Genomic DNA, 12,123 nt, shown 5'->3' on the forward strand with positions numbered 1-12,123 from the left:
AGCCACACTGGCCTATGGCACATCAATGAACCATCTAGAAACTTTATAGAAAAAAGTGCTGCACTCCTCCTACCAACAAAGTGCAAAAGTCCCTGGGACACTTTACTCACCCACAGGCATGGGATCTAACCTGTTATTTGAGGCTTCTGCCAGTTTGATAGCAAAATATGGTTTTTGACTTTTTTTGAACATTTTTTTCTGTGAACTGGCTGTTCTTACCCTTTACTCATTTTTCTACTGAGTGACCGATCATATCAGTTTATAGGTACATTTTGTACATTAAGGAAATTAGCTTTTTTTCCCCTACCCCTTGTCTTCAGTCTTCTGGTTTTACTCTGGTGTGTTTTTGCTTGAAGAAATATTTATTCTTAATTGACTGAAATTAAATAATTTTTTTGTACGTGGCTTCTGAACGTAAGAGAAATGCCAACCTTTTCAAAACTAGAGGCCCTGTGTCCAGACAACCCAAAGCCAGCTAAGGTGCTGGACAAGCAGAGCAGCGGGAGGAAGGGCCAGGCCTGGGAAACCCAACCCTAAGACGTGTGCCCCCACAAGGCACTTCTGGCCTAACTGTGAGGAGATGGAGTCACCAACACCAAGCACTGCCTTCTATACACGCTGTGCCCTGGGAGTGCAAGAGCTCTGTGAGCTACGAAGGGGTGCCTTCGTCAGGGACAAGGTCACAGCTCGGATGAGGGCGACGGCAGGAAGGTGGCCTGGCCTACACACCGCCCCCAGTCTGAGAAGCCACCGCAGGCGGAGCAGGAGGGTCTCCGTGATGGGCAGGAAACCAGCAGCCCCAAAGGCCCTGAGCAGGCGGCGACGACGTGAAGGAGCTCAGGGTTGGGCACCGAGGCCCTGGCCAGCAGCGCCCTGGGGACCCTGGGGACACTGCCCGCCCCACGGGTTCTTACCATGGGACCTCGACTTAATAAAAGCAGCCTTCTAAAAAGGTTATTATGGGAATTACATCTGGTTTCCACAAACAAAAAATTATGTTCAGCCTTGTTTTCTAAAGAATGCTTGATAAACTCGTGGCAATACTGCTGAATAACTACATGGATGTCCGTCTTCAAGTGTGAAACTCGGTCAAGGACTCTTTCAATGGTTCAAAAAGAGTAAAAAGTATTATATGTTGCCTTTTGTTTGTAAATTAAATTTGCACCTACAATAGACAAGTGATGAAGACAAGGGGTGCCGGTGGAGGGGAGAGCAGGTGGATGGGGTCTGGTAGAGACAAGCCCGCACACTGCCGCTGCAGCTCCCACTTCGCTCTGCGGTGACAATGAGTCAGGAGAGCGGTCAGTCTGCAGATGGGGCCCCTCCGGGTGCCCTTCCTCCACCGCCGCCGGCCACTTCCCACCATTCAGCCGCATTCTGCTCACCCCCCTGTCCTTTTTCCCCTCCTTCCTCTGGGAGTCACTCTCCCTTCTGAACATTCGCCTTCAAGAGATCCTGTTGAGACGCGCTAGACAAGCCGGTTCCACATCCAGCAGCTGAGGAAAACTCCACATGCTTCCCGCTGCCCAGCCCCACATCCAGAGGTCTCCAACAGTCAAGAGTGCGCTTATATTGAACTAAAACATGCTGCCCACTTAAAATCCTGGCCCACAGGTCCTTAATACTTGAGGCCATGGTTGAAAAAAGAAAAAGTCATGCGTGACGGTCCTTCTTCTTGTCTGTGATACCAGAGTTCACAAATGTTGCATGAAAAACACACATAAAGAGAACATTGACCGAGGGCACAACTCAGTGTTGCTAGCTTAGCATTTTCCCTGATCTCTCCTTCCTTTGCTTTATGGAGCTTTTCCATTTCTGTGTGTGAACCTTGGGCAGAGAGAGGCTGCGTTAACAATACTGGGCAAATCCAAAGGACTAATGGGACAGCCAAGCAGAGTTAACGAAATTACTGCCGTTACAGATTAATAAAAAATACATCAAGGGTACATATTTTGGAAATATATCAATGTAACATAATAGAACACACTTATCCTTTTAAAAAATATATCCCACATTCAGAAACATATATGACTTACTACTTGAAAACAAACTTACCAGCCATGGATGGCGCTTCCTTTCGCTGCCCTTTATCATCCACAGACCCTTCAAAAGCCACTGTAACATCATAAACGGCATCCAAATAATCCTTCATAGAATCAAAAGCAACGTGAGTTGCCTTTATTCTTGGTGTCAGCACATGTTTTAATATTGGAAGGCCTAGAAGAGAAGTTGAGTCAGCGTGGCTGTGTATTAGTTACAAAACCCCTTGGCAACAGACTGTAACTTCTAAACTGTTTTTATAGGAAAGTTTAGACCGCACTTTCATGTGTCTTTCTCAGTTTAAACCAACATTCATTTAATGCACTTACCACACACCCACATGTACAAGACCGTGCAGGAAGCTGTTAGAAAACTTGCCCTCAAAAAGCTTATGCCTCTCAGAAACCCTCCAATTTGGAAAACTCAGACAAGAGCAAACATACAATCCTCATTTCGGGCGACAGAATAAAAGTGGTAGTACCTTGCCCGTGGTCACTCAAGATTCAGGAGTAACATTCCTAATTCCTGACTCCAAGTCCAAGATTCTTTTAGTTCTATGTCTACTCAAATAGAAATGAAGTACAACTACCCAAACAACCCCCACTGTGTACAACACTTGAACTGAGAGCTGCTGTGATCCATATAAAATGTGAAAGACTGACCTGAACCTTTTAGGGTAACTAAAGAAGCTAGTTTCTCAGGAAACTTTTTTTAAAAATCTGAAATCTAATTCACAGACCATAAAATTCACCACTGTAAAGTATACAACTCTGTTGATTTTAGTTTATTCAAAGGACTTCAGAACCATCACCACTACCACACTCCAGACCGTTTTCATTACTCCAAAGACCCTTCACCCTGGCAGACACGGCCAGGAAGATACTCACTCCACTCCCCGTTACCACAAAGCCACTTTCAGTCTCTATGGATTTCCCAATTATGGACAAATCATATCAACGAGATCGAAGCATGTGGACTGTTGTGTCTGGTGTGTACACCAGCACTTTATTACTCGCTATGGCTGAATGATGTTCTATTGCATGGATATACCAGACTGTGTTAATGCACCGACACACGTCCGGGTTGTTTCCACCCTTTGGCTATTATGAGTGACGCAGCTATGGACACCCATGTAAACTGCATATGAATAGTGCACACAAGTCTTGGTATGAAAGTACAATTATTTACACACACACGCACTTTGAAAAGCTTAAGTGGGAAAATACTATCATTTATATAGACTAATTCAACACGTTCATCAGTGCTCCCGTGAGTGTTAAGAATTTGCTCCTTTCCCTTCCTATTTCCTAGGAGTTGGTGAACGACAGGGAAGGCTGGTGTGCTGCAGTCCATGCAGTCAAAGAGTCAGACACAACTGAGCAACTGAACTGAACTTCCCGTTTCCTACTCCCCGCTCCCCACCGCCGCCCCGCTTCCTGGTTTAGAATATTTATTGACAGTTTAACAGAAAAGTGTAGCTCTCTGAAAAAGTGACAAGAAAACAAACCATTAAAAAAAACACTCAATTTGGGTTTCCTACTGCTTCTCTCCAGGGAAAATTAGCTGCATAAGAAAGAACAGCTATAGCATGTTGGGATCTTCCTGCAGAAGAATTTTTAAAATGCAGAGTGGTGTGGGAAAGAAAAAGATTCCCACAACCACATATCTGACTTGAGTCCCTGGGGCAGAAACAGTTTAATTTATTCACAAACTTATAACAAAAACCTGAACAGTATACCAGGCTGGGAAACATTTGCCAATTAAATTAGTTAATACTTCCTTCTCCGCTCTTGGAATTCACCCAACTTTATGAAGTCCACAGTTCCACAGTATCACCCTGTGGCAATTAATTATTAGAATCTAAGTAAGTCGGTAAGAAGGTAAGAAGACAGAAAAGTAACACTTCCCTAAAAATGAGTTATAACAAAGGTCTGGAAAAATCGACTGGCAGATGAATAAGAAACATCCATCACTAGTAGGTGAAGAAGTGAAGTCAGAATGTTCTCACTGTGGAAGGTATGGGGCCACTCCACTATCCCCAAACCCTGGGTCATTATTATAAAACTAATTTCATAATAACACTATAGAGACCAGTTGGAATTTCAGTACAGAGTCAAACAATAGGCATTCGTAATTAACTACTTGAGCTTGAGCCCACCACACTGCCTCTAGGGAACTCAGAAAACCCCTGAGCCTGGAACAGGAAAATGTTAGCTAATTAAATTAATTCTTCCTGGTCAACATCTAATCTCTGTTTTAGTATCTGCTTTGCCTTGCTTCCACATCCAGACCTCCTGACTCCCAGCTGGCACTAACAATACTCTAGCTTACCCTTGACCAAACTTGTCCCTGAGGGCCAACAGGGTGATGCTTCATATAACTGAAATTTTGTTGTTAAATAAATGATACCACTGAATGGAAAATCTTTATTGATCCAAGTAGGAAATTTTACAATATATATGTATGTATATATATTGCTATATCTATACATACAGACATACACAGGGCTTCCCAGGCTGAGTGGTAAGGAATCTTCCTGCCAAGTAGGAAACACCAGTTCGATCCCTGGGTTGGGAAGATCCCTTGGAGAAGGAAACTGCTACCCACTCCAGCCTGGGAAATCCCATGGACAGAGGAGCCCAGCAGGCTAAATTTCACAGGGTTGCAAAGAGTTGGACATGACTGAGTGACTGAGCACACACACACGCATTCTGAGGACTTGTACTTAATTTGCGGGAGTCAAGTGGGATGATGTGTGTGTGCGTGTGTGTGTGTGTGTGCGTGTGTGTGTGTGTGTGTGTGTAGTCACTAGGTCATGTTGCCATTTCTTTCCCCGGAGATCTTCCTGACCCAGGGATTGAACCTGCATCTCCTGCTTTGGCAGATGGATTCTTTATCACTGTGCCAACTGGGAAGCCCAACATAAAAACATTACTCACACTTAAAAATTTTTTTCACTTACTCATACCAACTGGTAAAAGCTTGAGGAAAAAGGGCATGCTGGAGAGAGGCCAAGATAGAGGCCTGTAGGTCAGAAAGTGGGGGAAGGCCCAATGGACAGATGACCAAAGGTGAACTAATTTATTTGGAAATATGAATAAGTCTGTTTTAAAGGAATGACTAACAGTTTCAAGTAAAAACGGAATTTAGAGATCATTAATCTAACAATCTATGAAGTAGACAGTAACACTGGGTCATCTACAGAGATTTGAACCTAGAGTCTTCATTGTCATAGAGAGAGAAGTCAGAAAAAGAAAAACAAATATCATATATTAACACACATACATGGATTCTAGGAAAATGGTTCAGATGAACCTATGTACAAGGCAGAAGTGGAGAGATGCAGACGTAGAGAAGGAACTTGCAGACACACAGGGGGAGGCAGAGGACGGGATGAGTGGAGAGACAAGCACTGCGGTACACACATAAAACAGACAGCTGGAGGGAGTCTGCTCAAAGCACAGGGCGCTTAGCTCAGGGCTCTGCGACGACCTAGACAAGTGGGCTGGGGGCTCCTGCAGGCGCAGGAGGAAGGGGATGGATGATGGTTCACATTGTTACCCTGCAGAAACTAATGCAACTTTGTACAGCAATTATAATCCAATAAAACAACGTAAGAATTCATGACACTCTAATGCAGACATACCTTAAATAACAACTCTAATTATAAATAAATGTATTTTGTGACTAATATATTTTTGAAGGAAAATACTTCTAGGAAAGAGTGATAGACAGGGCCTTGAAATATTTAGGATTTATTAGACAGACACACCCACACCCACCACTCCCACCTCTTTAACCAGCCATCACCACATCAATGGTATGTGATGTAATGACCTCAACATGTAAACAAGTGTCAAATGTCAAAACTCTAAATTAAAAAAGGTTGGTTCTGGGTTGCTTTTCTATTTGTTTACTAAGGCAGATTCAAATAAAAGTGTACTTTAGGAGCAAAGCTAATGCTTTGAAGCAAAGCAGCAAACTAACAAGAAGTGCTATTAAGTTTCAATTTTCCGGAAGAAAAAATAGCTTAACAGCTGGAAAAACGAGCTCGTTTGTTTTTATTTTCAAGCAATCTCATTTAGTTGTGAGCAAAGAGGAAAGAAAACAGGAAACACTCTAGCTATACTGTTCACAAATCAATTTCCTTTGTGTGCAGTGGAAAACAATTACCATTAGAGTTATAAGAAAATATATTTTTAACAAATAGCAAGTTTTCCCAGTTACAGGATTTAAAGAATAGTCAGTTAGCAGGTAAAAATTGTAATCCATGAGAAAAATTATCCATTTTTCTGAGAAAGATCTGTAACTCACAGAAAAATGGCAGACCAGTGATGGTCAGTTACTGGTGACCAAGGTATTATCAGATTTAAAAAGCTATAGTATATATCATTATTATGCTATTTTAAGAATTACTTACAAGCACTTGCTTTAGCATTATAAAATTAGTTTGGATTTTTAAACATAAGTAACTTTTAGTAGTTATATATAAGCTACTAAATTTATAACATAAATAATAACGTTTGTGGTTTTAAGTCACTACAGTTTGGGATAATGTGTTATACATCAGTGAATAACAAACACAATCACGTTTTCTCTCTTCTATTAAATCCTAAACTTCTGAAAGACATTATACAGCTACTTGTACCACCTTAGCAGACTGTGTTACATATTTAGAAATCAAAAATGAAATCAGCAGTCTATGAGGACTTAAAGCGCTCTAGGTTAACTTCTCCCAAGTTCAACTCAAATCAACTCATTAAAAACACATGTTCCAAGACGTAGTTGGTTCCTTAATCACAACAAAATGCACCAGATTTTACAAGATACATGAAAAGTAACAATAAAAAAAATTCCCAAATATTAACTTTATTGTTTCTCTTTCATCTCATCTAACATAAAATTCTAATTCCCAAACAGAATTAAAGTGGATATGAGATGACACATAAGAGTTTCTGAAAATTTATATAGTTTATTAGCCTTCATAACTCGAGACTTTATGAAGAGTCTCAAACAAGTTCACCTATAAACTCTTTTAAGCTTCAAAGAGTAAAATATATATTTTGTTACAGTCAGGGCTCAGCAATGTAGAATCCTTAGAGAAGGAATAATTTAGGAGAGCTCCAATATTCTGAAATCCTAAGAATTTACTCCATAAAACCCCCAAATTTTGTGTAACAATTCTAGGTCATTGTTTTCTTTCTTATATAAATTTAGTAAACAGCTCCTTAAACAAAAGAAGACATTTTTACAATAGAACTTTTCTGAGACTAATACATACGAATGTGAAAAACTCTCCAAGGATATAAATGCAACATTCTCTAAACCCACTTGGGACATGGAACCCTTTCCCCCTGTCCCCTGCAAACTCTTGTAGGCTCAGTCATTACATGCTTTTAGAACGAGGGAATTAAGATGGTGACTTCTTAAATAAAACACAATGAATGACTTAAAAAAGAATACTGCTCAGTGGCTTCAGCTCTGGAGTGAAGTCCAGACCACCACGCCCAGACAGAATTCAGAGTCTTCTGTGGTGGCTGGACTCACACAGCTCTTCTTCGCTCATCCTGGGCTTGAAGACATCAGACTTTTTGCTCATAACTCCAGGTCTTTGTTATTGTTTCTCACACCTAGAACCTCTTCCTTTCACCACACGTGTCGGTCCTAATTCGGCCTTTCCGATGGGCACCCTCTGTCAGCTGGTTCTCTGTCCCTTCAACTCCCACGGACTGCTGTCTGTGCTTCTCTCGTCTCATCTCTTTATACATCACAAACGTGTCCTCAGCACCATCTGCATAAGGACTCCTCTGCTTTGTAAAATAAGTATTTCTTAAAGGAATCAGTCTTTCTATTTTATCCCTTAGGATCAGCTATAGCTTTCTGCCATTATTAATCGATTCACCTGTGGCAAATCTCCACATTCTAAGTTAGAAGTAATGACTTAGTAAATGTACGTATATGTAATATACATATACATATATCAGACTTTCTATAAACATTATGTCACTGAACCTCACAAAAGCCCTATGAGGATAATTCCTGATACAAATAAGAATACAGACCAAAAAATAAAGCAACTTGTCTAAGGTTATATGAATAATATATGCCTGAGAATGCAGCCCAAAGCTAATGTTCATCTAAGACTAAACACTGGTTCAAGAAGGATACTTGATATAAATCCATAAAGAAAAGCTGAGAGAACCTTGCAGAGAGAGGCCCAGCTGACAGGGTGTGTGCGTGGGAAGAGAAGCAGTGCATTTGACACAGCCAGTGTGGGTCATGCCTTTGAGCCAAGCAAATGAAACTCTTTACTGGGCAGCTGTACAGGAAGTCCAGAGTCGGGCAGAGACGTGTGGGTGACAGACAGTGTTTTGTGAGGCATCAGCAGTCAAATAAATGGTGGTGACAGCTATGGATTTAGAGGAAGGCCACCGTGAAAAACACAGAAGGCGAAATGAAAAAGACCCGAGTGAGACACGGGAAACAGCACAGGAAACAGGAAAGGATGAAGCAGAAGAGGACAGAGAGGAGATTAGTGGGAAGTGCCGGAAAGGCGGGAGGAAAGGAGACGAGCGCGACAGAAATCTCCGGAGAGAACTTAGTAAGCACCAAAGATTCCACCTCCAAGCATGATCGATTAGCCAAAATTAACTAGAAGCAAACACTCTCTTTCTCTGATACACCAGCCCATTTCAACTGCTCACTGTATACGGGTCAGAGCAGATCCTCAGAGGCACCGAAGAGGCCCCTGCCAGTGCTGCGACAACGCACCCGCTCAGACAGACCGCACGTGATCCAGCCAGCCTCCCAGACACCTCTGGGAGCATGGCCCACCCGGCGAAACTGTACACCGACCGGTATATCAGCTATCCAGGTCCCTAAAAGATGGATGCTAAGAACATCTTCGTTATTAGGGACATCAATAGCTTTAAGTACTGTAGATTAACTGTGTAATATTCTCCATTAGGAGCTTTACATAGCTTTAATCCTTACACAGATTTAGGTATACCCAACATTCAGAAAACTAAGATCATGGCTTCTGGTCCCATCACTTCATGGCAAGTAGATGGGGAAACAGTGGAAACAGTGTCAGACTTTATTTTGGGGGGCTCCAAAATCACTGCAGATGGTGACTGCAGCCATGAAATTAAAAGACGCTTACTCCTTGGAAGAAAAGTTATGACCAACCTAGATAGCATATTCAAAAGCAGAGACATTACTTTGCCAACAAAGGTCCATCTAGTCAGAGCTATGGTTTTTCCAGTGGTCATGTATGGATGTGAGAGTTGGACTGTGAAGAAAGCTGAGTGCCGAAGAATTGATGCTTTTGAACTGTGGTGTTGGAGAAGACTCCTGAGAGTCCCTTGGACTGCAAGGAGATCCAACCAGTTCATTCTAAAGGAGATCAGTCCTGGGTGTTCTTTGGAAGGAATGATGCTAAAGCTGAAACTCCAGTACTTTGGCCACCTCATGCAAAGAGTTGACTCATTGGAAAAAACTGTGATGCTGGGAGGGATTAGGGGGCAGGAGGAGAAGGGGACGACAGAGGATGAGATGGCTGGATGGCATCACTAACTCGATGAACATGAGTTTGGGTGAACTCCAGGAGCTGGTGATGGACAGGGAGGCCTGGCATGCTGCAGTTCATGGGGTCGCAAGGAGTCGGACACGACTAAGCGACTGAACTGAACTGAACTGATGGGAACAAGCATACCCCCCCTCACCCCAGTATCCCCATCCACTCCCTGGATACCAAAATCCCCAGATGCTCAAGGCCCTTTTGTAAATATGGCCAAGTACTAGCATATAACCTATGCACAACCTCCATATGCTTTAAATCAACTGAACTCCGGGAGATGGTGATGGACAGGGAGGCCTGGCGTGCTGTGATTCATGGGGTCGCAAAGAGTCGGACACGACTGAGCAACTGAACTGAACTGAACTGAGACCACTTATAATAACTGATACAATGCAAATGTTATGTATATAGTTGCCAGCATGGCAATTTCAAATGTTGCTTTTTGGAACTTTCTGAAAAAAGTTTTTAAAAATATTTTCCACCTGTGGTTGACTGAATCCATGGATGTAGAATCCACAGATCTGGCTGGCTGACTACATGTTTTTTAAGAGGTGGGCCAATTGATCCTCAGTAACATCAGGCAGCTTGCGCCCATACGTCTAATAAATGTCAGAATTGGGATTCCAGTCTAGGTCTGTCAACCTACAGGACAGAAACTCTGTCCATCACAGAGAAGCCACACTGCAAACAAAGGTTCCATCTAAATAATCATGTCCCTGGATAGATTCTACCTGAATCTATGGTACCAGAATACATATACAGCAAGCACTTAAATTTACTCTTAGACACATTTAAAAATAATAGTTTCAAATGTAGTTAATTTTTTACTTACCTTCTTGAGCAGCAAATGCTTGACTAGCTGAAATGACTTTTGTTAGTTCTGGATTATATCTTGTTCCCTCTGGAAAAATTACAAGATACATCTGTGAAGACATAAAGATTTGGTTTGTTTTATGTGAGTGTTTTTGTTGTCGCTGTTAACTTACCGATGATAACCCTGTAAATCCTAAGAGTATTTCCCATGGTGGTGAAAAAAAATTCAATTACCTATGACCTTTATTTCAAGCAGAACAACCAAAATGCACAAATTCAATTAAGTCATGACACAGCATAGAATATATCTGAAATGCAGTCCTATATTTATTCAGATGTCAGTCATTAATAATCTAACATTTCTGCTGCTGCTGCTGCGTCGCCTCAGTCGTGTCCGACTCTGTGTGACCCCACAGACGGCAGCCCACCAGGCTCCCCCATCCCGGGGATTCTCCAGGCAAGAACACTGGAGTGGGTTGCCATTTCCTTCTCCAGTGCATGAAAGTGAAAAGTGAAAGTGAAGCCGCTCAGTCATGTCCGACTGTTCTCGACCCCATGGACTGCAGCCTACCAGGCTCCCCCGTCCATGGGATTTTCCAGGCAAGAGTACTGGAGTGGGGTGCCAACATTTCTAATTACATGCTAATATTCACTGATTTAAAAGCTTGCCATGAAATGCTGACTCATACAAAGCCTCAATTCATTAATGAAAGAGGTTCCCCCTACTAAGATTCTGCAAAATCACTTTTGAAAAGGTACAAATTTTAGACATCAGGGTCCCTAAGTACACCTCATCTGATGGAAACCATATATAAATATATAAATCTCCATAATATAAAAGGCAATAGATATTCGTATTTCAAAATATTCACATAGCAATGTTTATTCAGAAGATGTATTTCTTAGTAATTTTTGGGAAAAAAAAATCCTACAGTCTCTCAAATAATGTGTATGTGTGCTAAGTTGTGTCTGACTCTTTGCGACCCCACGGATTATAGCCCTCCAGGCTCCTTCGTCCGTGGGATTCTCCAGGCAAGTACACTGGAGTGGGTTGCTATTTCCTACTCCAGGGAGTCTTCTCAACCCAGGGATTGAACTCATGTCTTTTATGTCTTCTCCACTGGCAAGCAGGTTCTTTACCACTAGCACCACCTGGAAAGCTTTCTCAAATAATACTACTGGTGAATAAGAGCTGATTTAATCATTGATTTCAGTGAGGAATATTAAGTCACATGGAAGTTGACTTTATAAATATATTCTACCTTGCCAATTATGTGATTAACTTTCAGAAACAGAAGAGCCTAATAAAGAGTCTGAGAAATACGTATCTGTTTCACAGCACTTAAATATTAAACAGTGAAGCGACCACCCAGATTCTATGCAAGTGGCCTCATCCCTGCAGTGACCTGAAGGGACAGCCCCTTGTGCTGCCTCATGAGCCTGGCATCCATCACTCAGCAGCACTGCCTGACCACCAAAACACTAGACTCTTGCCCCGGAAAAACAGAAATGCTCTCTGGGAGCCCAGAGTGAAAGGCTAGGTTATCTGAGGGCTCCCCTCGTAGCTCAACTGGTAAAAAATCCCTGGTTCAATTCCTGGGTTGGGAAGATTCCCTGGAGAAGGGATAGGCTACGCATTCCAGTATTCTTGGGCTTTCCTGGTGGCTCTTGGTAAAGAACTCACCTGAAAT

The 12,123-nt window shown here is 42.1% G+C and overlaps 1 protein-coding gene across 2 annotated transcripts in view; it reads right to left on the reverse strand.

Moving 5' to 3' along the window:
- Nucleotides 1-12,123, reverse strand: part of AGPAT5 (1-acylglycerol-3-phosphate O-acyltransferase 5) — a 45,812-nt gene that overhangs the window by 7,043 nt on the left and 26,646 nt on the right. For both annotated transcript variants that reach the window (XM_068970875.1, XM_068970876.1), the window contains exons 5-6: nt 10,452-10,542; nt 2,056-2,217 (exon numbers count right to left, since the gene is read on the reverse strand). In XM_068970875.1, the coding sequence (XP_068826976.1) occupies nt 2,056-2,217; nt 10,452-10,542 (253 nt within the window). The remainder of the gene's footprint in view (nt 1-2,055; nt 2,218-10,451; nt 10,543-12,123) is intronic.

The sequence above is a fragment of the Capricornis sumatraensis genome, chromosome 4, assembly GCF_032405125.1.
Source record: "Capricornis sumatraensis isolate serow.1 chromosome 4, serow.2, whole genome shotgun sequence".
Classification (NCBI taxonomy): domain Eukaryota; kingdom Metazoa; phylum Chordata; class Mammalia; order Artiodactyla; family Bovidae; genus Capricornis; species Capricornis sumatraensis.